This window comes from Vulpes vulpes, chromosome 15 (assembly GCF_048418805.1).
Source record: "Vulpes vulpes isolate BD-2025 chromosome 15, VulVul3, whole genome shotgun sequence".
Taxonomy (NCBI): domain Eukaryota; kingdom Metazoa; phylum Chordata; class Mammalia; order Carnivora; family Canidae; genus Vulpes; species Vulpes vulpes.
In genome coordinates, this window is record NC_132794.1 from 6097316 (window position 1) to 6122769 (window position 25454).

General features: G+C 36.5%; 1 protein-coding gene across 1 annotated transcript in view; it reads left to right on the forward strand.

Moving 5' to 3' along the window:
- Nucleotides 1-25454, forward strand: part of BRWD1 (bromodomain and WD repeat domain containing 1) — a 117791-nt gene that overhangs the window by 32071 nt on the left and 60266 nt on the right. Inside the window, exons 9-19 of the mRNA XM_072740548.1 lie at nt 2768-2868; nt 4251-4321; nt 6156-6256; nt 7179-7219; nt 8339-8437; nt 10600-10750; nt 11005-11139; nt 14819-14947; nt 15652-15877; nt 20870-21055; nt 22340-22523. Coding sequence (XP_072596649.1) covers nt 2768-2868; nt 4251-4321; nt 6156-6256; nt 7179-7219; nt 8339-8437; nt 10600-10750; nt 11005-11139; nt 14819-14947; nt 15652-15877; nt 20870-21055; nt 22340-22523 — 1424 coding nt within the window. The remainder of the gene's footprint in view (nt 1-2767; nt 2869-4250; nt 4322-6155; nt 6257-7178; nt 7220-8338; nt 8438-10599; nt 10751-11004; nt 11140-14818; nt 14948-15651; nt 15878-20869; nt 21056-22339; nt 22524-25454) is intronic.

Consider the following 25454-nt stretch of genomic DNA (forward strand, 5'->3'; position numbering starts at 1 on the left):
TAGTAGCAAAAATAGAGCATAGCATACATTAGAAACTCCTTGTTTTGCCAGCAAACAAGTTATAAAAGTAGAAATTATTATGCTCCCAGGCATATGTTATATACTGAACAGTTACTCAAAATGTGTAGATTTCAAGAAAACTATTTTGACTTTGGAAGTAGCTATGTGAGCTTGTAGTACAGAATCATAAAGCCACCAGGGACTTTGAGAAAATGTACTTCTTACTGTTTCCTTCATGCAGGACTTTCCTAACCCATCTTGGAAAAGTGAGACTCATATTTTAATATCCAGAAATACAGATTATGGTTACTGATAAGTAGCTTTCAGGATGATTAATGAAACATGGCTGGCTGTCAGTGACACTGCATTTGAGTAATGTTGCTACTTAGAAACAGTAGAGGGAAGGCTTGAAAGGTTAGAAACGCCTTTTGGACGCCAAAAAAAAAAAAAAAGAAAGAAAACTCAAGCTCGGAGGTCTCACTTGTGAATTCTATTAAACTTACTAGAACTGCCAAGATCTTTAGTAAACTGGATAAATATAGGACCTATGTTTTTTTTTTTTTTTTTTAAAGATTTTATTTATTTATTCATGAGAGACACAGAGAGCGAGGCAGAGATACAGGCAGAGGGTGAAGCAGGCTCCATGCAGGGAGCCCGACGTGGGACTCGATCCCGGCTCTCCAGGATCACACACCGTGGGCTGAAGGCAGCGCTAAACCGCTGAGCCACCCGGGCTGCCTGGACATAGGTCTTAAACCAGAACTTCACTATAAACCACCAATAATTGATTAGCAAATATAATGGATTAAGAAGAACATAATCCACAATAGCAACAGAAGCCTTGAAACACACTGGGAAATGGGAAAAGTCTATATGAAGAAAGGTCATAGAAATAATGACAGAACCTGAAAATGTCTAGTATACTCCAGAGTCAGAAGATTCAGGGCTGTAAAGATATTATATCTCTCCAAATTTTGGTATAAAGTTAGTGTGTCTATGTTTGAAATCTCAGGTGCTTTGTTTTAATGGACTTTAGCATGCCATTAAGTTCACTTAGAAGAAAATAAGCACAAATCTCCCGCGCCCCCATCCTAAACAAAACAAGCCTCATAGCTTTTGCCATGCTAGATACTTAATAATACTTTAGAGGTGTTACAGAGAAAACAGTATGGTGTTGAGCTAGGGACAAAATAGAGAGCAGCACCACTTATATCTAAGAATTGGATTTAGTTAGAACATAGGTGACTTAAAGTGGTTACTCTTCCACAGAAATTCAGGTTTAGAATTCTTAAAGTATTCTATGCAAATTTATAAATTTTACTGTGATTTAATTAATGAGAATATTCGATTCTTAATATACCTTCACTTACTGCTTTTAATGGGATATTCTCCAAAACTCAGTTTTAGTCTGTATTCTGGAACATATCTGCTTAGATGTAAATGATCACTGTTAACGTGTTGGAAAAAAAGCCCCTTTTTTCCTGGGCTTGAGAAGGAACCTGGAAGAAGCTTATTTGAAGAAGTATTAGGTTCAAATCCTACCTCCCTTTCAGAGTGTATAATCTTGGGAAAAAGTCATAAAACAGATAATAAACTATATCTCTCTGGGATGTTTTAATGATAAATAATTATGTAAATAACCTGAAAAAATTTCTTCTCAGCTCTTTCCTTTCTGTTAGTGGCACTGGTCTTTGTTTGCTGAGCTCCTTTGTCTTGAATGCCTTATGAGTCAGAGTTGTGGTGTTGCTCATAGCTTTCCTCCCCATTCTGGGGGAAGGAAGGGACTACTTCCTTCCAGTTAAGGTTTTTAGATTAACTGGATGGATTCTTAGTTATTGTTCTTATCTGTTTCCTTTCAGTAACTATTGTATACTGCTGTGTGACCGACACATTTGGGGTTTAGTTGAGAACTGCAGTTACTTCTTGCTCTCTACCCGTTTAACCCATTCCTCCACCACTTGCAAAAATGAGCACTTGAGTCATCTAGATATTTCTTTTGATACCATATACCATATTCCCTCTCACTTTGGTACTTTTGTTCATATTCTTTTGCCTAGTTTTCTTGTTTTCTTTGTATTTTTCTTTCCATCCTTTAAGTCCTGTTAGATTCTGGTCCAAATTGGCCTTCTGTTTAGCTTGTTTGTGTAACACAGTTGAACTTTGTTAAACATAGCCCTTCTGAAGTTACAGTTTAATTCTTGTGTTTTCTTAGAATACTTTTATAGTTTTCTTTTTAAAATACTTTAATTGTTGATGCACTTGAAATTTATCCTGGTGTACAGTCTGAAGAGTAGCTTCCAGATTGCTGCATAGTTGGTAAAGCATTTATGTAGTGATCCATTGCTTCTCCAAACGATTTGAGATGGCACCTTTATCTTAACTCTCACATTAAAGTCTATTTTGGACTTTATGATTTATTTTTCCATTGGTCACTGTATTAGTGTATCTACCATGTCCTATAATTTTAATTATTGAGGTTTTGTGACAGCTTTCATTTTAATAGGACCAGGTCTTCACTTTATTTTTGTAAAAGTTTTTCTGGCTATTCTTGTTTATTAGTTTTGAAAGTAATGTTTTATTGAGATCACATTACATATATAAATTAGAGATAGACTAAGGATTATGATTTTCCAGTATAATACAGTCATTTGTATTTTGTAATTCTTATGTTTTACTTGTGTCAGTTGAAATTAACTTTGAAAAACCATTAAACTACGACTTAATTAGAAGCTCAGGAACCTGAATTGTCTGTGTTATTGCTTTTTAGTTTAGCCCAATGGCCAAAGGCTCCCAAAGATACATGGTCTCTACTGGTGCTGATGGGACAGTTTGTTTCTGGCAGTGGGATTTAGAATCCCTGAAATTCAGGTAAGTGGCTGTAATTGTGTGATAAGTTTTCTTTCTTTAATGTTTAATTTAGTCTAATGAGATGAAATCTGATTATAAAGGGAAGTTTGGTATAGTAGTTGCCTTTTTACTTTTTTAGTGTATAAAGCATTAATGTTTTATTCACTGTTTATAATATAATATTTATTTTTAAAGATTTATGTATTTTAGAGAGAATGTACAGGGGGAGGGGCAAAGGGAGAAGGAGAGAGAGAATCTCAACCAGACTCCCTGCTTAGTGCTGAGCCCAACTTGGGGCTTGATTTCACAACCTTGAGATCATGACCTGAGCTGAAATGAAGAGTTGGATGCTTAACCAACTGTGCTACCCAGGAGCCCCTACAATGTACTATTTAGAGGGGTATGTAAAAGAAGCATAGCAATTCTTAGTGTGTACATTTTGTGGAAAAATAAGGGAGATTGTATGTGAAACATTTTAAAAAATGTTAGAAATGTATAATTAGATGCATACTCAAAAATTTAGGCAGGATTCCTTAAGAATCAGAAGACTGGGTATAGATCTGTGCTGTCCAGAATGGTACCCCCCAGCTCTGTGTGACAGTCGAGCACTGTACTGGGGGTAGTACAGTTGAGGAACTGCACTTCAGGTGTGGGTAGTATAGTTGAGGAACTGAATTATTAGTTTCATCTTAAAAACTGATACTTGATTCAGGTATCACAAAACCGTTAAGCATGTTGCATATAACTTGACTATGTTGAATTTAGTTTTTCAACTGTGAGTTTTATGAAACCTGAATACAGATCAAGTATCTTTGATGAAAACTGTTCAAATTGAAATGTAGTATGTGTCTTATATATTCTATTCTGGAAGATTTCAAAGATACAATATGAAAAGAATCTAAAGTTCTCAATATTTTATTTTTATGTGGTATTTTGGATATATTAGCTTAAATGAAATAAAACTGATTTTATCTTTTTGCATTTAATGTGGCTACTATAAAAATTTGAGGTTACATGTGTGGCTCGCATTGTTTCTGCTGAGTAGTGCTGTTCCCTGGTGGTTGTGTACCCCGCCCTTGAGCCTGGATGGCAGATTTACTTGCATGAGCTTTAGTCTCCTCAGTAACAAGATATGGGGGTCAGTAGGTCCGCTCCGGCTGTGGGATAGGAGTCTTGTGGACACACAGATTGGACAGTGCCTTCCAGAGTCCATCCAGCTATAATACCATATGCACAAACACTTGTGGGGTACTTTATAAATAAGGTACTTTAATAAGGTACTTTATAAGGTATAATAAGGTACTTTATGAAAAATATTTAAATATGCTAGATTAAAACCAACATTGTAAACTCTGTTAGTGTGGAACAAATGAGTTATAAAATGACATCTTCTTCTTTTAAAGCCCACGTCCCCTGAAGTTCACTGAAAAGCCTAGACCAGGTGTTCAGATGCTTTGTTCTTCTTTTAGTGTTGGTAAGATAACTTTAGTAATTTTTTTTCTTAGTTTTATGTAGCATTTGTTGAATGACTGCATTATTGCTAACAGTGTTTATCAGATGGATGGTAGATGACTTATGCCCATTTCATTAGGTTTAATCCAAGATGTTTATTTGATTAGTTTTTTCCTTGTCTTTTACTCCCCCATGCTACCATTCTCTGATTTTAATGGTAAACAGAGTCAGCTGGTGAAAGGAGGCTTAAGGTGTCCCAATGGGTCCCCTGTGTGAGATATACCAAAACCGTGGTTTTCTTGAACAGGCTGAACTGCAGATTTTTATCGTTTAAGTTTGTTTTCCACTCATTTTTGTGAAATTATTGTACATTTTATTTTCTTGTATAGTGAACTTGTAATCTTTTTTAGAAGTCCAAGACTTTCTCCCATGAAAGCCTGAAAACTTGAATAAGTCAATTTTGTATTCTGAAGCTAGGTTTAAGTATATGAAGTTTAGAAAGCAGAGCCCCTTTTGTCAAACATCTTTAGAGTAGCAGAACATATGGTTGCCACAATTAATAAAGTAGTAGGAGATAGTAGTGAACATGTCCAGATTGAATATTTTTTTAATTAAAGTCCCATCTGATGTTTTTTTTTTTTTTTTTTTTTGTATGTTCTGTTCTGTTTTGTTTTTTTTTTCCCCCCAACACCATCAAACAGTTCTCCAGCACCGGCAGGGTGTCCTGCCGTTCATTTCTATTCTGATATCTACCTAAAGAACACCGTGAAATCCCACAGGTTAAGGGCTCAGTCCTAAAGGATCCCATTTCCCCCCTTCAGACCAGGTTGTCAACCGGGGTTCTGACTGCCTGGCTAAAGATCAGAGGTCCCTACAACCTCCGTTGTGGGTTTGATTATTTTGCTAGAACAGCTCAACAGAACTTAAACATTTTACTAGATTTCCAGCTTATTATAAAAGTATATCATTGAGTAACAGCCACATGGATGTTAAAGTGTATGGTCGCTCTCTACGCATGCTTCTCTTTCCAAGTCTTTCCAGGTTCACCAACTTGGAAGCTTTGTGAACCCTGTCCTTTAAGGTTTTTATGGAGGCTCTGTTACATAGCAACATTGATTAAGTCACTGGTGATTGATTCCCCTCCCCTTTTCCCTCCAGAGGTCAGGGGAGCTGGACAGAAAGTGCCAATCTTCTGATCACGTGATTGGTACTTCTGGCAGTCAGCATTCCCATTCTTAGGTGCACTCTCCAAGAGTCACTTCATTAATATAAACTCTGGTTTGGGCAAGATGGATTTGTGATGAATATCAAGATACTTGGATCAGTATTGTTGTTTAGGAAGTCCCAAGGGTTTTAAGAGCTCTGTGCCAAACAGGGATGAAGACCAAATACATATATTTTTTATTGTAAATTACAACACCACTTTGCATTATATTTATTTTATTTTAATTTTATTTTTTTATTTTTATTTTTATTTTTTTAAAGATTTTATTTATTTATTCATGAGAAACACAGAGAGAGAGGGAGAGGCAGAGACACAGGCAGAGGGAGAAGCAGGCTCCATGCAAGGAGCCTGATGTGGGACTCCATCCCAGGTCCCCAGGATCACATCTCCGGCCGCAGGTGGCGCTAAACCGCTGCGCCACCAGGGCTGCCCCGCATTATATTTATTTTAAAAGGTCTTTCTTTATACAATGAGTTAGAAAGTGGATCTTTTGAGATCAACTTAGTTAGAAAGTGAATCTTTTGAGATAAACTCTGCCCACCTCCCCTTCTAAGTTGACATAGAAATTTGGTTTGTTTGGATATTGGTTAACAAACTGAGTTTTTTAAAATCTTAACATTTTTTATTTCAGGTGGTATGTTTTTAGCCACAGGTAGTACTGATCATGTTATCAGAATGTATTTTTTGGGTTTTGAAGCACCTGAAAAAATTGCAGAACTTGAAAGCCACACTGTAAGTATTTATGTTATAAAATTCTGCAGATTCCTGTTGGTATATAGTTAAATATCGCTAACAAAATTGTTACTGAGTCTGATTTTAAATGTAGGAGGGATTGCATATAAAGGTAAGGATATTGGGATCCCTGGGTGGCGCAGCAGTTTAGCGGCTGCCTTTGGCCCAGGGCGCGATCCTGGAGACCTGGGATTGAATCCCACGTCGGGCTCCTGGTGCATGGAGCCTGCTTCTCCCTCTGCCTGTGTCTCTGCCCCCCCCCCCCCACCATGTGACTATCATTAAAAAAAAAAAGGTAAGGATATTATTGACCACTAAGTATGTGACTGTGCTAATATTCTGTGGTTATTTTAGCCTTACTGTCGAAAGTCTTGATTATGACAGTTTATCTGGGTGGGTTTAGTTTCAAGGGGCCTATTCCCCTTAATCATGCTCATGAAATCAGAATGTTGTTTTATTAATGTATAGTAAGATAGATAACTCAGGATTTCTGGTCAGTGGTCAGGTCATCATTTTTCCTATAGGAAGTTCTATGAAGTTCTTTGATAAACAGATCCAGATCACTTTAAAAGAAAAAAAAATTTTCTATACCTAATCAGTCATCAAAGTGATGCCTTGTTTTCAGCTGCTTTGTTTTCATCACTTTCCACATTTGAATTCTCTTACAGATGTAATTCATTTTAAGTATAGTTGAAATTTAGAAGGAGGGTTTCCTTATAGTCTCGTTGGGGTCCTTGGTTTTTTTGCTCTTAATGTAGGATACACATGTGAGCGAAGGAGCTCAACACGAAGGGGCTCAACACGAGTATGCCTTCTTGTTTTAAACGAAATGTGCTTCTAGTTCTAAAATGTTTTCTTTTTGTTGTTTTATTTACGAACAAGAGTGTGATCACTTTTATGTTTGTTTTCTGTCCCCTTTTAGGATAAAGTTGATAGTATCCAATTTTGTAACAATGGTGATCGGTAAGTGTGTCTGTGAGTGTGTTTTTAGGCAAATACACTGTGCTTCATATTAGTGCAGCTGATACATCACTTTGTATATTGCAGGCAGTGCTAAGTGTTTAACTGTATGAACGCGTCTGTCGGAGGGAGGGAAACACATGAAGCACATAGGTTTTTAGAATTGTAGCTTCCACTGGCTCCTGTGACCAAAAGGAGCTCCTCTATTAGGTGTAAAGATGATGAAATTCCTAATGTTAGAATAATTAAAAAAAAAAACTTCTAATCAACCACTGTGATGGGTCACGCAACAAAATTGTCACTTAAATTACTCCTCCTGGTCCCTAGTTTCAGGTGCCTTTCCTAAACTGCATTTTTTAAAAAATAAATTTATTTTTTATTGGTGTTCAATTTGCCAACATATAGAGTAACACCCAGTGCTCATCCCATCAAGTGCCCCCATCAGTGCCCGTCACCCAGTCACCCCCACCCCCTGCCCACCTCCCCTTCCACCACCCCTCATTCGTTTCCCAGAGTTAGGAGTCTCTCATGTTCTGTCTCCCTTTCTGATATTTCCCACTCATTTTTTCTCCTTTCCCCTTTATTCCCTTTCACTATTTTTTATATTCCCCAAATGAATGAGACCATATAATGTTTGTCCTTCTCCAATTGACTTATTTCACTCAGCATAATACCCTCCTAAACTGCAGTTTTTAACATTTTCCTTTGTTAAAAGATGGATTTATTTTTACCCGGTGGCCAGCATTAATTAGAGCTTAAATTGAAGCAGCTTACAATGGAGTTTTTGCTCTAACTGATCTTCCTGCACATCTTTGATTCTTCCTATTTTTTTTTTCCCCCTCCAGATACTACTTGTACATTGTCTTCTCAAAACTCAATTTGTTTGATAAGCTGTCGATTGAGTTTGAAATGTGCTTTAACTCCATAGGGCCAGGCAAATGAGAGCAAACCAGATTTTTTTCCCATTCAGATTTGTTCTAAATCCCTGTCTTTTGAATTAGCACCTATACATTTACTGGCAGTCAAGATAGCTACATGAGAAATGCTTTTGCTTGTGATTTTAACTGTAGTTCTTGGTGTCCTGTACATGAGTATAAGATCTTTCTCTGAATTTTTTTTAAGGTTCTTAAGTGGTAGCAGAGATGGAACAGCAAGAATTTGGAGATTTGAGCAGTTGGAATGGAGAAGCATTTTATTGGATATGGCAACCAGAGTCTCAGGGTAAGTGGAGATGGTTTGTTGGAAGCAGGTGCATCATAATTACTTGGTCCTTCTCTTAGTTGATTGCTTTGTCAGGGGATTGGAGCCACCTTCTATTATGAAGAGCAGTGATCTAAATGAATGGCTACTTCTTGCATATCTGATACATAGATACATAAATCTCATATCCCTAGGAATTTTTCCTTACTGCCCGTCTAGGGTAGTGCCATATCAAAGCTCTTAACAGTTTTTTCTAAGAAATGTTTCACATTCAGTTGTTTGGAAATCCACATGTCTAGTTTATTTTTAATAATTGTAGGGGAAATTAACTCCTCTGCTGTGACTCAAAGAGCTTTATTTGGTTTTAAAATAAATTTGATCTGCACATTTTTGTGAAATGATCTGTGGTTAGGGAAGTGAGAGAAGAGTGTATCCTGGAAATCAGATAATCTTTGCTCCCAAACAAATCATCTCTACGATTACTTGAAAATGTTCTGTCTGGATATTCAAAACCATCTTAATGTAAGAGTGAATACTCTCAGTCCTTGATTGGTTATAATAATAAAGGTTGTTAAAAAAAAATAATAAAGGTTGTTTTCATTAGAATAATTTGAAATCTCACATTTACCTGTGAACAATTATTAAGCAAAATAGGAACATCGTAGTAACAACTTCAGTACAAAAAATAATTCTTTTAAAGATTTTATTTATTTATTCATGAGAGACATAGAGGCAGAGACACAGGTGGAGGGAGAAGCAGGCTCCTTACAGGGAACCTGACGTGGGACTTGATCCCTGAACTGGGATTACGCCCTGAGCCAAAGGCAGACGCTCAACTGCTGAGCCACCCCACTTGGGTGTCCAAATACAAAAATTTTTAATGAGACTGGAAACTGCTCAGTTTTCTTGCTGCCATGGAGCGTGCTCTGCCTGTAATTTCCCCCAATGATGGGAGTATTCTTTTCTCATTTAAAATTCTACATCTTTCTAATCTTGAGAACCACAGTTTTCTGTATGTAAGAATTGATGGGTGTATTTGTTTTAGGGTTCTAATCTTGAGTGATCAACTTGATGAAATGTAGTATGTCTATTGCTTCAAGGTTATTACACAGATTTTTAGTTTAAAGGGAAGCATGGAGGATTAGCCTTTACTCTTTTTGCCTCTTTTGTTATGCTTTTCCCTGACCAGTCTGGTTAGAATTATTCTCTTGTCGGTGTTCCATTGTGCTTATATAGATAGGCATTACATGGCACTTATTCCATATTCTTACAGCTGCTTTCTTTAATTAAAATAGGTGTTTATTATATGTTTTTAATTTCTTAAGATGTATTATCTGACTGCAAAAGCAGCTAGGTTTTACCTTCTCTCTGTGTGTTACTGACTATATTTTACAGAGATACTTTCCCTATCTTGTTAATTAAGGCTGCAGAATATTGCAGACATTTGTATTCAAGGCCATTCTTGCCAAGAGACCCTTAGTAACCATCTATAGGGAAGTGTAAAGAGATGAGTACAGTTTTATTTATAGTTCAACAGATTGAATATCTGTGTGCTAGGCACTTTTCTAGACATTGGAGATGTGAAAATGCATTACCTTCTTTCTGTTGTCCTAAAATTTTCTTGTCATCTTCTCTGGAGAGAGAGATAACAAAATTATTGTTCTTAGGGCTTGGGGTCAGGGGAAGGGAATAATAGAAAAGGAGTAGAGAGAAAAAGCTTTGCTTTTATGATCAGTAGTGGTGTTCTAACATCTGCTTTCATTTGGACTGAACAGTGTTTTCCCTTTCCTTTCCTTTTTTTTTTTTTAAAGATTTTACTTATTAGAGCATATACAAGCAGGAGAAGAAGGGGTGGGGGGCGGGGGCAGATAGCCTCTCGAGCAGACTCCATGTTCAGTGCAGAGCTTGACATGGTGGTTGATCCCAGGACCCTGAGATTGTGACCTGAGCCAAAATCAACAGCCAGATACTTAACCAGCTGAGCCACCCAGGTGCCCCTGAACTGTTTCTTAATCATCCCCTTCTCATCCCAGTTTTGTCATAATCTGTTCATAGATATCTGTTATGGGTCAGATGTACATTAGACATATGATCATGTATGGACATGAACTGGATCACTTCAGTTATTTTTGTACTGATTGTACTTTTGAAATGAATTTACACATTGTGTATGTTTTCCTTAGGGACTTATCTTTGGAAGAGGAAAGGTTTATGAAACCCAAAGTCACAATGATTGCTTGGAATCAGAATGATAGCATTGTTGTCACAGCTGTGAATGATCATGTCCTTAAAGTGTGGAATTCTTACACAGGACAACTGCTTCATAACTTATTGGTAGGTTTTTATATAATGTAACAAATCAAGATTTTTTTGGAACTATAATTTGATTTTTGAAGCTATAAAATAATATGTTAAAAGTTTTGTCCACTGATTATCAAATGAGTAGAAATTTATAGATATACTAATGTTCAAATCACTATCATTAGTATATTTTTAAAAGTCCTTACACGCTGTGACAATACGGGTTTTTAATTTCAAACTTAATGGCTTGCAAACCCTCTTTAACTATATGACTTTGTTGAATAAAGGGACATGCTGATGAAGTATTTGTTTTGGAGACACATCCCTTTGATTCCAGAATTATGTTATCTGCAGGACATGATGGCAGCATATTTATATGGGATATTACAAAAGGCACCAAGGTGAAACATTATTTTAATATGGTAAGTGAAGTGTATCTTAATGTACGCTTGCATTGGTTTCAAGTATTCGGATTATGAAGTTTAGCCAGAAACTGGCAGTTTATATAGGAATCAGGATACGTGAAGCCTAATAAATATCTGCCAGACATACATGTATAGATACTCATGAAATTCTCTCTGTAACTGAGTCACACTAGGGAAGGAATTTCAAGTGATTTATTTAGCCCTCTGTATATATGTGAATGTGTTTGAATTTGTTTAGATTAGCAAAATCTTGGTTATTATACATATTTTCACTAAATTTATTGAAATATTTGGTAATAAAACAATATTGAGTAAAATCGTCTGGGAATCAAAAACATCATTGGGTTTTTCCAGCCAAACACATGTAATACTTTTTTTAAACACATGTAATACTCTAAAACCGAATTAGGATCCTATTGCATATTTTAAAAAAATTCTCATATATAATCACAAGCTTGTCACCAAAATCAGCAAATTTAACATTGTTAAAATAGCATTATATTATCCAGCTTTATATTTAAATTTTGTCAATTGTTCTCTTAATGTCCTTTTAGTTATATTTGGCCCTTTGAGCAGTATTTAATTAAGGATCATGCATTATATTCGTTGGCTTTATATTTCTAGGTTTCTTTAATCTTCAGCAATCCTTTTTTTTCTATTTCTCACCTTCTAACTTTTTTGAGGAGTGCAGACAAATAATGTTACAGGATAAATATCTGTATTTTGTCTGCTGGTTTTTTTTTTTTTTTTTTTTTTTTTGCTGTTTTTTCATGATTTGATTGTTACACCTTTTTTTGCTGCTGATTATTTTAATTTTTTATAACTACTTATTTTTAGAGAGTGTGAGTAGGGTGGGGAGGGCCAGAGAGAAAGAGAATCTCAAGTAGGCTCCATGCCCAGTGCAGAGCCAGACTCGGGGCTGGGTCTACATGACATCATGCTCTGAGCTGAAATCAAGAGTCGAACACTTAACTGACTGAGCCACCCAGGGTGCCCTGATGGTGATAATTTTAAATATTTGGTAAGGTGGTATTTGCCAGGTTTCCTCACAATAAAATAGTTGTTTTTCCTCTTTGCAACTTTTTCCCCCCTTTTCGTAACTATTAATTTTTTCATGAGGTATTTTGAGCTCTGTAAATGTCCTATTCCTCATTCAACTTTCATAGTATCCACTGAAGATTTTTAATGGCCTCATTCTTTCCATATTTATTATTGGCATTCTCACACAGTTTTGTAATCTTTTTTTCATTTTATGTGAAGAATATTTTCCAGAATCTGAAATATATTTTTAAAAAATTGCAATTACATTTTTGACTAAAAATTCACCTTTTCTCAGGTTATATGGTTAACCTACTGTTGAGTGTTTAAATGGTTTCTGAAGTATGCACAGTGACATCACTTTGAATATCCAGGTACATGGATGGCTATCTATGTAGGTCTGTGATTATTACCTTACGTTAAATTCTGAGGGGAGTTACTGTATAAAAGAGTTTTTGTGTTGTCAAGACTATTGCTTGATGTACATATGAGATGTTTTGTAAAATTACTGTAAAGTTTATTTTGCTCCAGTTCAAAGTGTAATTCATTTTAGAGGAAGTCTAATAGTAGGGTGTAGAGATGAGTGGTTCTTAGACCTTTGATTGAAGGCCCTCTGAGTCCATGTCTTCCATGTTTTTGTTTTTTTTTTAACTTTAAATTTTTTATTGCAGCATGCTTATTTTGGACAATTCTTGACAAACAGTTCAAAATGCAGTATTTATTACCATAAAATGCACTAAAATAACTCACAAAAAACATTGCTGAATTGCACATGTGTAATTAGGCATCTCAGAAAGTTGCATCTCTGGGTTTAAATTGTTGGAAAAATAAGTCTTTTTCAGCAATTTTTCTATGGTTTTAAATTTTATAGGTATCTCCATTTTCTTATTTGTTCTTTAAAACTCTTTGAGAACATTACATCCTCAATTTAACTTATCAAAACAGAAAACTACATTAATTCAGGCTTTCAGCAGAATATAACCTAAACAATTTCTGAGCCAAAGCAGATTCAAATGGACAATGGTGATCTTACTTCCAGTGAGACATACAAACTTTGCTGCATATACTGGGTTCTTTTTCAACTTCTTTTATTTTTAAAAAAGATTTTAAAATTTATTTGAGAGAGCATGCGAGCAGAGGCAAGGGGAAGAGAGAGAAGGAGAACCTTAAGCAGATTCCCACTGAATGTAGAGCCACGTGTGAGGCTTGATGTAAGGCTTGATCTCATGACCCTGAGATCATGACCTGAGCTGAAATCAGGAGTTGGATGTGCCACACAGGCACCTGGACTGAGTTCTTCTTACCTTTATGGCTCAGCTGAGAGACTCCCAATTTTCTGTTAGACAGATTTACATAGGGTTATAAATTACCACCATTATGTTATTATATTAAATACATAATAACCTTCAATGTGACATTGAATTGTTGCACAAGCACAGTTGTACATTGCATTTTGTCAGGAATCACTGTGGAGGACTCTTTAAACTATAGGGAGAAACCCAAGTCTGGCTTGCAGGAGCTTACTCAGGAAAACTTCCTTCTCTGCAGGTACCTTAGCAGAACTTTTGGTGCACTTAGATGCACATGTATGACAGGAGATTAGCTGCCACCATCTTTGGCTTGCCAGAGAAGGGCGGTTGCCTCTACTTTACCTGGACTGGGTGTGTTCCAGGCCAGGGGTGTGAAGTGGTGCCAGGGTACAAGTAGGGTTGTAGTGAAGGTCGCTTCTCAAAGGACTGTGTGGGTGAATTGGTGTTCCTTTGTTTTAACAAAAAATTGGAAGAAAATTATTAATTCCGTTTATTCCTTTTTATGTTATGAGAGAATACAAATTTGTATACATGTTATGTGTACATGTAATAGGGTAGTGCCTTAATTATCCCAGTAACTAAATTTTTATGTTTGTTAATCAGTACACATTTATGTGTGGTATAGTGGTAGTGGAGTGTTGATTTTTAAGCAATATTTGGCATGGGGTGAGTTTGTTTTGGCAGTTAGTGAGTTGGGTGATTGATTTTCCATCACTGATCAGACTTGCCCTAAAGTTCAGTTATTGGAGAGTTACAGGCTTAGACAACAAGCTGTTAATGAAACAATTCATTTATCTATAAATTGGTAGTGCTAAACTAATGTAATTTCAGTTGAAGAGCAAGAATAAAAGTTGAAAAGCAGTCTATTAAGGCAACATTTATGCTGTAATTGGAGCATCCTTCCTAAACCTGTGGTAGTTTGAAATAAGGTAGGTGCAGGCATTTCCATGTGCTCTCTTGTGACTTGGCAGCATTCCTACTTTTGCATGGTGGTCAGTCATCTTAGCGGAAAGTTTAAATTCTAGAACAGTACTGATTTTCGTTCACGAATACTACACTTTGTTGATCTTGAGTCATTTATCTTGTTTATGAAATTGTCATTCATTTCTAAGAAGTAAAGGAAGACTTTACTTTGGATTGGCTTATGATCTTTCATTCTATGATTTTTGAGAAATCATTCTTAGACCAGCTATCAAGTCCCGCATTGAACATCTTGGGGAAAAAAAAAAAGTGACGTATCTGTAGCAGGTAATTGACATGAAAACGGTTGATAAAGCAAACGCACTTGTGTAGAATTGGTTATAACTTTTTTCCTCTGTGTTTCCTAGATTGAAGGGCAAGGACATGGAGCTGTCTTTGACTGTAAGTTTTCGCAGGATGGACAGCATTTTGCCTGTACAGATTCTCATGGACACCTTCTGATATTTGGTTTTGGATGCAGCAAGCCATATGAAAAGGTCTTTTTTTTTTTTTCTTTTGTAATATTTTAACCACTTTAAAAAAATTGTAATTCTAGTGTGGTTAACATACAGTGTTTGTTATGTTAGCTTCATGTGTACAGTATAGTGATTCTACAATTCTGTATATTACTCAGTGCTCGTCAAGAGAAGTGTACTCTTAATTCCATTCACCTATTTCACCCATCTCCCTGCCCACCTCCCCTCTGGTAACCATCTATTTTCTATATATATTTTTTTTTTAAACTTATTTTTTTTTAAACATTTTTATTTATTTATGATAGTCACACACAGAGAGAGAGACAGAGACATAGGCAGAGGGAGAATGAAGCAGGCTCCATGCACTGGGAGCCCGACGTGGGATTCAATCCCGGGTCTCCAGGATTGTGCCCTGGGCCAAAGGCAGGCTCTAAACTGCTGTGCCACCCAGGGATCCCATCTATTTTCTATATTAAAAGTTTGTTTTTTGGTTTGTCTATAAAAGGTTATTCTTAATACTTTTTTATAGTGTTTTTTTTTTATAAGTAGTTATTGTAAGTATTTATAAGTAGTTATTAAGGATGTTTTGGGGAAAAAAGATGTTTTGAAAATATGTTAGGTGTATTGAATTAGTTTCTTTTTCAAATTATACATAGCTACTTAATATTTGTATTCTTTAACCTTTATAAACCTCAAAATGTCTATCTGTAAACTTCTTTTTTCAGATTCCTGATCAGATGTTCTTCCATACTGACTATCGACCACTGATTAGAGATTCTAATAATTATGTCTTAGATGAGCAAACTCAGCAGGCTCCTCACCTTATGCCTCCACCATTCTTGGTAGATGTAGATGGAAATCCTCATCCAACTAAGTATCAGAGATTAGTACCAGGCCGAGAAAATTCTGCAGATGAACATTTGGTTCCACAGCTAGGCTATGTGGCAACAAGTAAGTGTAAAGTTTTTTTTTTTTTTAAATTTTTATATGAAAAATGTAAAATATACAGAACTCACGAACTTCTAGATGACCAGTAATAGTTTGCAATATTTGTTTTGTCATTCTATCTCTAGATACATACAATTATTTTTAAGCACTTAAGTTCTGGACTGCGTGTGTGTTCATTTATCCCTAGATAACTTCAATATGTATTTTCTAAGAACAAAGGTACTCTCTTATGTAACCATAAACAGTTACCAAATATGGCATTTAACACTGATGTAATACTGTTATGAAATCTATAGTCTGCAATCAAATGTTATCTGTTATTCTAATGCCTGTTAAAGCTTTTATTGTTCTCCCCTGATGTGGATCTCAATTTGGGACTGTACATTAAAGTTAATTAATTGTCATTGGTGAAGTTCAGGTTGTACTTTTTTTTTTTTTTAAGTTTATTTTTAAGTAATCTCTACACTTAATGTGGGGCTCAAACTCATTACTCTTAAGATGAAGAATCTGACTGAGCCACCCAGGTGCCCCCATGTTGTACATTTTTTGATAGAATACAGTGTGTAAATGATGATGTAGCTTACCTGCAGCATCACATCAGGATGCTTATGATTTGATTGTGTTTTATACAAATATTGATGATGTTATTGAAAAAATTTGGTTAAGGTGGTGCCTGCCAAGTTTCTGCACCATAGAGTTATTTTTCTCTTTGTAATTAGTAAAACATTTGTGGGGAGATACAACTTTACCTAAAAGTTTTAGAGTCCACTGATGATTTTTGCTTGATTCAGTTGTTCCAAAGATTGCAGCAAAAATGGTTGTTTTCTAATTCTGTCATCATTGCATTTGCATTTTATTAGTCTGCCTTTTATATGTTTAGACAGTTCATTAAATTTTAATATGGATTTAGGGGTTGTTATATAATGGGCTATAATCCATAATGGTTATTATTTTGTTGCTAATACTGTTTTTAGATTTGAGTGTGAGAATCTTTTCGGGCTGAGTGTTCTCTTTACTGCGTCCCTTGAACATTTCCTTACATTCTGGCACAAGATGTTTGAGTCCTGTCTTGTACTTTGCCTGCCCTAGTCAAGGGCAGAGGTTTTGTTTTGTTTTGTTTTTGTATTTGTTCCCAGCAGTGCAGTGTTTCTCCGTACAGATGTTATTAAGCAAAGAAAAAAATGCTTCTGTTTTGTTTGGATGAGGTTTGTTTTACTAAAAGTTAATCACCGGGCACCCCGGTGGCTCAGTGGTTTAGGCCGCCTTCAACCCAGGGCATGATCCTGGAGACCCAGGATCGAGTCCCGCTTTGGGCTCCCTGCATGGAGCCTGCTTCTCCCTCTGCCTGTGTCTCTGCCCCCCTCTCTCTCTGTGTCTCTCATGAATAAATAAAATCTTAAAAAAAAAAAAAAAGTTAATCACCAGTTATATTTGAGGCTAAAACTTGATGTGTAAATCACTATATGTTTACTGTTTCAATTACATATTTTCTATTAGTTTAAGGTATAGTTTACATAAAACAAAATTCACCAAATTTAAGTTTTACAAGTCAGATTAGTTTGGCACATGTTGAACAGTCATGTAACTACCACCATCAAGGTACAAAATGTTTCTAATACCCTCAAAAGTTCTTCTGGCTTTCTTGGAATGACTGTTCTATTTTGTCACTTTAATTTTGTATTTTTGAGGAACTTTGTATAAGTCGAATTGTACAATACTAAATCTTCTGTTTGGCTTCTTTAACTTAGCATGCTGCTTTTGAGATTCATTTTTGTTCTTGCACAGATCAGCTATTTGTTCCTGTTTGTTAATAGAGTACTGTTGTATGCATATACTGTCATTTATTCATTCAGTAACAGTTGAAGGGCATTTGGCTTTTTTCCATTTTGGGGTTCCTCTTGGGAGTGCTGAAGTACCAAACTAACAACTGGGTTTATCTTAGGTCTTTCTTTGATTTTATTAATTATTGCTTTATGTATTTTAAAGTTCTGTTATAAGGTGCAGACACATTTCAGATTGTTCTCTTGGTGAATTCTTTTATCGTTATGAATTGTTCCTTTTTTCCCCTAGTAGCATTTCTTCTTTTGAAGAGTATTTTTTTGGTTTTCATATTAAAATACTAATCCAGCCAATTTTCTTTAGTATTGTCATGGTGTATCTTTTCAGTTTTTTTTTTATTTTATTTTTTTTAAGATTTTATTTATTGATGAGAGACAGAGGCAGAGGGGAGAAGCAGGCTCCATGCAGGAAGCCTGATGTGGGACTCGATCCCGGGGCTCCAGGATCACACCCTGTGGGCCGAAGGCAGGTGCCAAACTGCTGAGCCACCCAGGGATCCCCTCTTTTCAGTTTTTATAGCCAATTTATATCTTTATATTCAAACAGATTTCTTGGGACACCTGGGTGACTCAGTAGTAGAGTGTCTGCCTTCAGCTCAGAGCGTGATCTGGGGTCCTGGGATTGAGTCTCATGTTGGGTTCTCCACGGAGAGCCTGCTTCTCCCTCTGCTTGTGTCTTTCCCTCTCTCTGTATGTCTCATGAATAAATAAATAAAATCTTTAAAAAATCAAAAAAATAGATTTCTTATAGGCACCCATCCAATTTGAACCTGTCTGTTAATTGGAAAATGTAGGCCTTTTACATTTAATAAAATTATTAGTATGGTCAGGGTTAATTTTCTACCATTTTGCTGTTTTTTTTCTCTTTATCCTTTCTATTCTTTGTGCCTTTTCTTTTTTTCCTGCCTTGTTTGAAATCGATTACTTTTTAGTATTTCATACTATCTCCACTAATATCTTACGATACATGTTTGTCTTAGTTACTTTTAATGGTTGCTGTAGGACAGGAATTGTTGAGTGTGGTTTGCAGACCTGTGGTTTTATACATGATCTTTTTTATGAGGCCTTCAAAGTTGCAACTATTTCATAATAATACTTACCTTTTTGATTGTGTTGACAATTGTACTGATGGTACGGAATCAGCAGTGGGTAAAACTTCTGGCACCAGACCATGAACAGTCATTGTACTTTTCATTGCCTTAAACACACATTTTTAACTTCTGAGTTTAAGATTGGAAGTATGCATAGAACAAATCTTCTATATATTCTGAAGTTTCTCTTTCTGGCTGGTGGGAACATGGACTATTTTTAGCTCTGTGAGAGCTCTGGGAATTTTTTGGGATACTGACTTTTCATGTTTTTTCCACCTGCAGGGTGGAGTTTTACCCAGTGTGTGCATGTATCATTATTTAGTCAAAGGATCAGTTCAGCATCACTGTGTATCTCTGATGGAATTGCATTTCCATGCAATTCACTCTTCTCTGATGTTCAGCCCTGCGTATTCTAGGCTTCCCTGCTGCTCCCAAGCTCTGACCTCTGTCTCCTCAACTTATTGAAACCTCTGGATGCTCTTTGGATTTCCTCTCCTTATTTTGCAACCTGGAAAGTGCCTCCAACTGTTACCTGGGGCAATCAGAAGGCTAGACTCCGTTATTGGTCTTCCCTCAGGGATTACAGTGCTCTGTATCTGTTGTCCAGTGTCTGAAAACCAGGGTTATATATATATTTTATGCATGTATATAATTTTTCCAGGGTTGTGGTAATTTATGGTGGGGAGGGCAGTTCCTATAGTACTTAAATCTTCATGGGTAGAACCCCACTGTATTTTTATTTAAACATTTTATTTCCGAGGCAGAATGAGAGAGAAAAGACTCCCAGTTGAGCAGGGAGCCCAACTTGGACCCATCTCAGGACCCTGGGATCATGACGTGAGCCAAAGGGCAGATGCTTAACTGCCTGAGCCACTTGGGAACCCATAGAACCCAAGTTTAATATTTCAGTATTTGGATAGCATTATGCCAACTCGTTCTCATGATATTTGCCATGTTACATTAAGTGTTTTGTGCTATGAATGAAAAGTTCTATGTTCTGTAGACCTCGGGTTTTTACAGGGAGAGGGAGAGGACCAAGAGTCATCTTTTCTGTTGTTTTCCCTTTCATTCCATGTGGTGGTCTTAGGAATCTTTTACCATTCCCTGTTCTAATTAAAATCTTTTTATCATTTTAGATTAGGGCTCCACTTTTTGCTTTCTTAGCTCATTTTTTGAAAATATAGAAACAGTGATTTTAAGATACAGAATTAGGACATTTAGCTCTTGTAAGTTCTTCATTGATGGTCATGGTGAAATGGAGATGTTATCCATGAGATAGAAGGGAATTTAATTCAGATAGTAGGATGCAAGTATTTTTTTTTTTTTTTTTCCTGAAATAGTATATGACATTTTTTAGTTTCTGGATCTGTTACTGTAGAGACTAGGTTACATTTTTCATTCTTTTTGCAAATACCCTATTAATTTCAATCTGGTAGGGTTCTACTTATAAGTGGGTGGGGGCTTGGTCTGTATTCTGTTCAAAGAAGATTGATTTTATGTGGGAGGATATGTTAGTGTTTAGATAAATTTCCAGACCCCACAACCATCTAACACTTTCTATCCATTAATACTAACTGAACCTGTTAGTTGAAAAATAAAGAAGCAAAGTGACTTTCTAAAAATCCTGATTTTGTACTTGAAGAATTATGGGTACTGGCTATGCTAAAAGCATACGTAAGGGATAGAGGAACTTAAGCTTAGTGGGCAAAGCATGAGTAGCTTCTCCCTCCCTCCCTCTACTGCACCTGCTTTCAGGAGCTACAGCCATAGTTTGTTGAAGAGTATTACTCTCTTAAGAAATTTAAAAAAAAAAAAAAAAAGCAGAGAAGAAATGCCACTCTTTTTCTGTACATCAGAAATAACACATTGTTACTCTGGTCTTGTCCGAGACCTCAGGAAATCAGAGTTGAATGAAGTATGTCTTATGTAAGTTTGAGGGGACTGTTAGTGTGTAACAGTAAAATGAAGCTTCTGCTGAAACTTCCACGTGTTTCTACATGCTTACTTCAGGGGTTTAGGGTTCGAGAGTTTTCCTATTTGTGTTTATTATGATTTTGAATTTACAGGTGACGGAGAGGTGATTGAACAGATTATAAGCCTACAAACCAATGATAATGGTGAACGAAGCCCAGAGTCCAGTGTTCTTGATGGAATGATAAGACAGTTGCAGCAGCAGCAGGATCAGAGAATGGGAGCAGATCAGGATACTCTTCCCAGTGGACTTCCAAGTGGAGAAGAAACACCTCGAAGAGGTAAGATGTATGAGAAATACCTTGTCTTAATAAGGCTGAACTGAGAGTAAATGAAGTCACTATCAGTTACGTGCAGCGTGAAAAATTTGAAGTGTATTTTTACCACTTCAGTAGTCTGAGGGTGATTTCATTAGGTGTGAAGTTGGTGTGCTAGTAAAGGAATGTTTGATTTTCAAGTACCTAGAGAGGCTGTTAAAACCTTTTTTGCTCTAAGATAAGAGTATTTATAAAATTGTATTAAATGAGTAAAGAACAAAGTGTGTTTGAATGTTTAAGGAAAACTACAGTTCTAGGTTTCCCTTTAAACATTTTTAATTAAAAAATATTAGTTGGTTAGAGCGCTAAATGTTTCTTACGGAATCAGAAGGCTTGAATGAATTTTCAGGATGAAGTTCCTGATCCTGGAATGTAGTATTCATTACATTAGTAGTGGAGATAACGTAGAGGAGCAGACAGTGGTTAAACAGATGGAAACTCAACGGGGGAAGATGAATGCTGTGGAAGATTAGAGAAGCTGTGATCCCTGCCATGTCATGCTGCACTGGTACTCCCAGAATTTTTTGTCATCCTACAAACATGGATATAGCCCATAGTTTCTGTTACACTAATAGGAGGAGCCCCTTCATCCAATGTTTTAAGAAAACAAGCACTTTACCTGGGATATCTGTTTCTACTTTGGGCTCCATAATTCATCCTGCTGACTTGCAGTCATGGGAGGCTGCTGTGCCTCCTTTGTCCCCCAGATCAGCTCTGCACAGGCTGGGTTCCTGGGGTCTGTGTTGCCCTGTCCTTCACTCTCTCAGCTCCAATTCAGGAGCTTGCCAGCATTTCCCTGTCGCATTTTGTGAAGTTTTTAATATCCACTTCGGGAGCTTGCCTGCCCCAGTGGCACAGATTATCTCTTAAAGCCACAAGTAATGTTGGTGTTTTAGCTCTTATTATGAAGCCACCATAGTTTGAGGAGACTATCTGCAATGCTAATTTTTCCAAAAAGAGGTGTTTTAAGTGTGCAGTTTTGAGGAAGGCAAGACCTTTAGGATTGCAAATAATAGCAGTATAATAGAAAATATCTGTACATTAAAAGATTTCAGGAAGTCTAGTAAAAATGGAAGTTGAAGTTAAAAGGTGTCCTGTATTTTGATCTCAGTTACATTATGATTCTTTTTTACAGAGTTGTTTTGATTGGTATTTTTGTTTTTTGTAGCTTATTAGGAGGAATGTATATTCCTATTACATGTTCAATGCATATTTGTTTTGGAATCAATTTTGACAATTTTTCTTTAGGTTTTAGAAGGCTGAGCTTAGACATCCAGTCCCCTCCAAACATTGGTCTGCGTCGCAGTGGACAAGTTGAAGGTGTTCGTCAGATGCATCAAAATGCTCCACGTAGTCAGATTGCTACAGAACGTGACCTGCAGGCTTGGAAACGAAGAGTGGTTGTACCAGAGGTACCACTAGGCATATTTAGGTTTGTTTTAGGATATCTATTAATATTGTTTCTTTTTACAAAAATATATCTATATGGTTATTTTATGCATTTTTTACTCCATTAGTGGTATAAATAATCATATAAATATATTTTAGTATTGGGTTGGAATCTTTTAATTGTGGTAGGAAAATGTCGAAATTGTTCTCTAAGTTTTTACTATGGTAAATTTTTTCTTAACCATTCTTGTTTCATCTTTACAAATACCTGCTTTTCTCCCTTCAGTGTTATTTTTTTTTTTTTTTTTTTCCTTCAGTGTTATTTTGAAGTAAATCCCAGGTGTATCATTTTTTTCATAAATATGTCTGTGTAATTCTAAAAGATAAGATATTTTCAATATTACAAACAGTCCTAATTTTATCATAACCTTAAAAAAATAATTCAGTAGAATCAAATACTCAGTCTGTGTTTAAATTTCCAATTGTTTCATGGCGTGTTTTCAGTTCTTTGCAAGACCATTTAAGTTACTTTGTGAAAAGGCACATAATACGTGTTGTCTTTTCATGAGGCAAGCAGGCGTTGGTGTTCACTGGCTGGGTCCATTAACTCATTAGGAGCCATGAAACAGTGATTGCTCAACTCTGAAGTCTTCATTTGTTACAGTGGGTGCTTCTAAAAAAGAAATTTACCCAAATGTACTCTTCACCTAGTGGTAAAGTTTGTATCAAAAAGATAAGATAGATGCTTATCTTGCTTTATTCACCTTCAAAATGAAGATTTACTCCCTTCCACCCCCAGTAACGACCAGTTTGTGTTTGTGTTCTTCACTGTGTAAATCTCACTGCCATGATTTAGCTTCTTTCTAATATCCTTACTGATTTTTAAGTTTTTCCGTCTCTGACCTGGAAGAGCCACTTGGAGGTGTCTCCTGAATCCTTTTGAAATGACAGGTAGTATCCTTCTATAACGTCCCTGTTATCAGGCATGGCAAGGAGTTACAAGTTTATCTTCTAAATTTCTCATCCTGGATGTGGAATCATTCTTTTCTTTTAAACAGCCTGGTTTTTCTTAAAGTGGGAAATATTTCACAGTTATAGTCTGGGCAGTAGGGTCTTCTTGCTACTGAGTTGTAACCTGCTGATTTTTGAGGTAATGAAAGACAGGTAGCAAATGTTGCTTTTCATTGATATCTGAAATGTTCAGTATTCTATTAATGTCGCAATTAATTCTTTGAAGGTAATTTTGTAAAGGTATGTCCTTCATGTGTTGATGCAGAAGAGTTTCAGTAATTGGTGGAGGAATGTAGTACTTACATACTATGCAGTGAATTTAAGAATGTTTATAAATACACAAAGTAATGAAAAGCAAAATCTGGTATTGGGATGAGAAATACAGGAAATCACCGTCCTATAGTGCTATGCTATGACTAAGCCTTAAAATTATGTCTGAGTTGCCTAGGCGTCAGAACTCAAAAGTGTCATTTTGGGATACTTTTTGTTAAAACCAGGAGAAGTGGGACACCTGGGTGGCTCAGCGGTTGAGCGTCTGCTCTTGGCCCAGGGTGTGATCCTGGAGTCCTGGGATCTAATCCCACATTGGGCTCCCTGCATGGAGCCTGCTTCTTCCTCTGCCTACGTGTCTGCCTCTCTCTCTCTCTGTCTCTCATGAATAAATAAATAAAATCTTAAAAAAAAAAACAACCCCAAAACAAGAGAAGCATACAAATAGCAGGAGTGAAAGACCTGGTGAATAGTTCCTTAAAGAAGTATTTATTTATTCTCTTAACGTGGAAGAATGGAGATAGTTTTAGGCTGGAATCATGGTTCCCGATTAATCACCAACTCTGGCTCCTCTGTTTCTGATCTCCATCTTAGAGTGTGGCTTCCAATCTTAAAGTCACCTCAAAGTCCAAGATTAGTTGGACTGGGTACAGTGGCAATCATATATCTTCATTTGTGATGGAGGTTGAGATTTAGGCCAGAGAAAGGAAGAGAAACAGACAATAAGGACATTTCTTGTTGAGGGACTTCACTTAAGCAGCCTTAATGGTTGCATTTGACATTTTCTGCTCATAACTCATGGACCAGAATGTTGTTATATGGCCATACTTAGCTTGGTGATAGATTGTATTTAGAGCAGCAGAGAGCCTAGATAGAAACTGAGATTCTGTTTCAAAGGGAGAAAAGGAGAATGGAATTTTTGTGTCAACTAGCTGTCCGCTATAATTTTTCCCAAAGAAGAGTGTAACTCTTGGCAGTACTGTATTCTAAAATACATATGGGATTTTGTAAAGGAGATGCTGAATGATCTGGTAACAGTGCTCTCTCTCTCTCTTTTTTTTTTTCTTTTTTAAGATTTTATTTATTTATTCGTGAGACAGAGAGAGAGAGAGAGGCAGAGACATAGGCAGAGGGAGAAGCAGGCTCCCTGCAGGGAACCCAATGCGGGACTCGATCCCCGGCCCCCAGGATCATGCCCTGAGCCAAAGGCAACCAACCGCTCAACCACTGAGCCACCCAGGGGTTCCTCAATCAGTGCTCTTGATGACAGTCCTTTAGTGGGAGCATTGGGAATTTCACAGAACTGTTTACTTAAGCTGGTATTCGATGTGGATCAAGAGAAAATTAAAGTTTTCCAACTATGAAAGTAATATGTGTCCATTGTGAGAAATTTAGGTAATAAATGAAAGTGTGAGATGACCCCAAAGGACAGAATGCTAAGTATACAGCACTACTTTCCAGTAGACACAATTCTGGTTGGGGCCGGATTTCAGGCATTTAGTTTGTCTTAATTCGGTTATAGTAGAGACTTTCTTCATTCTGTTCATGCTGATTCTTTATATTCTTTATATTATTTTATGTGATCTTTATAATATCCCTTAACTGACGGTCTCATTTAGCCATGGAATTGCAGAGTTGAAGATTATACTCATGAAGGCCTAGAATGTTCCTTTGCTTTATTATTGGTTGAGAA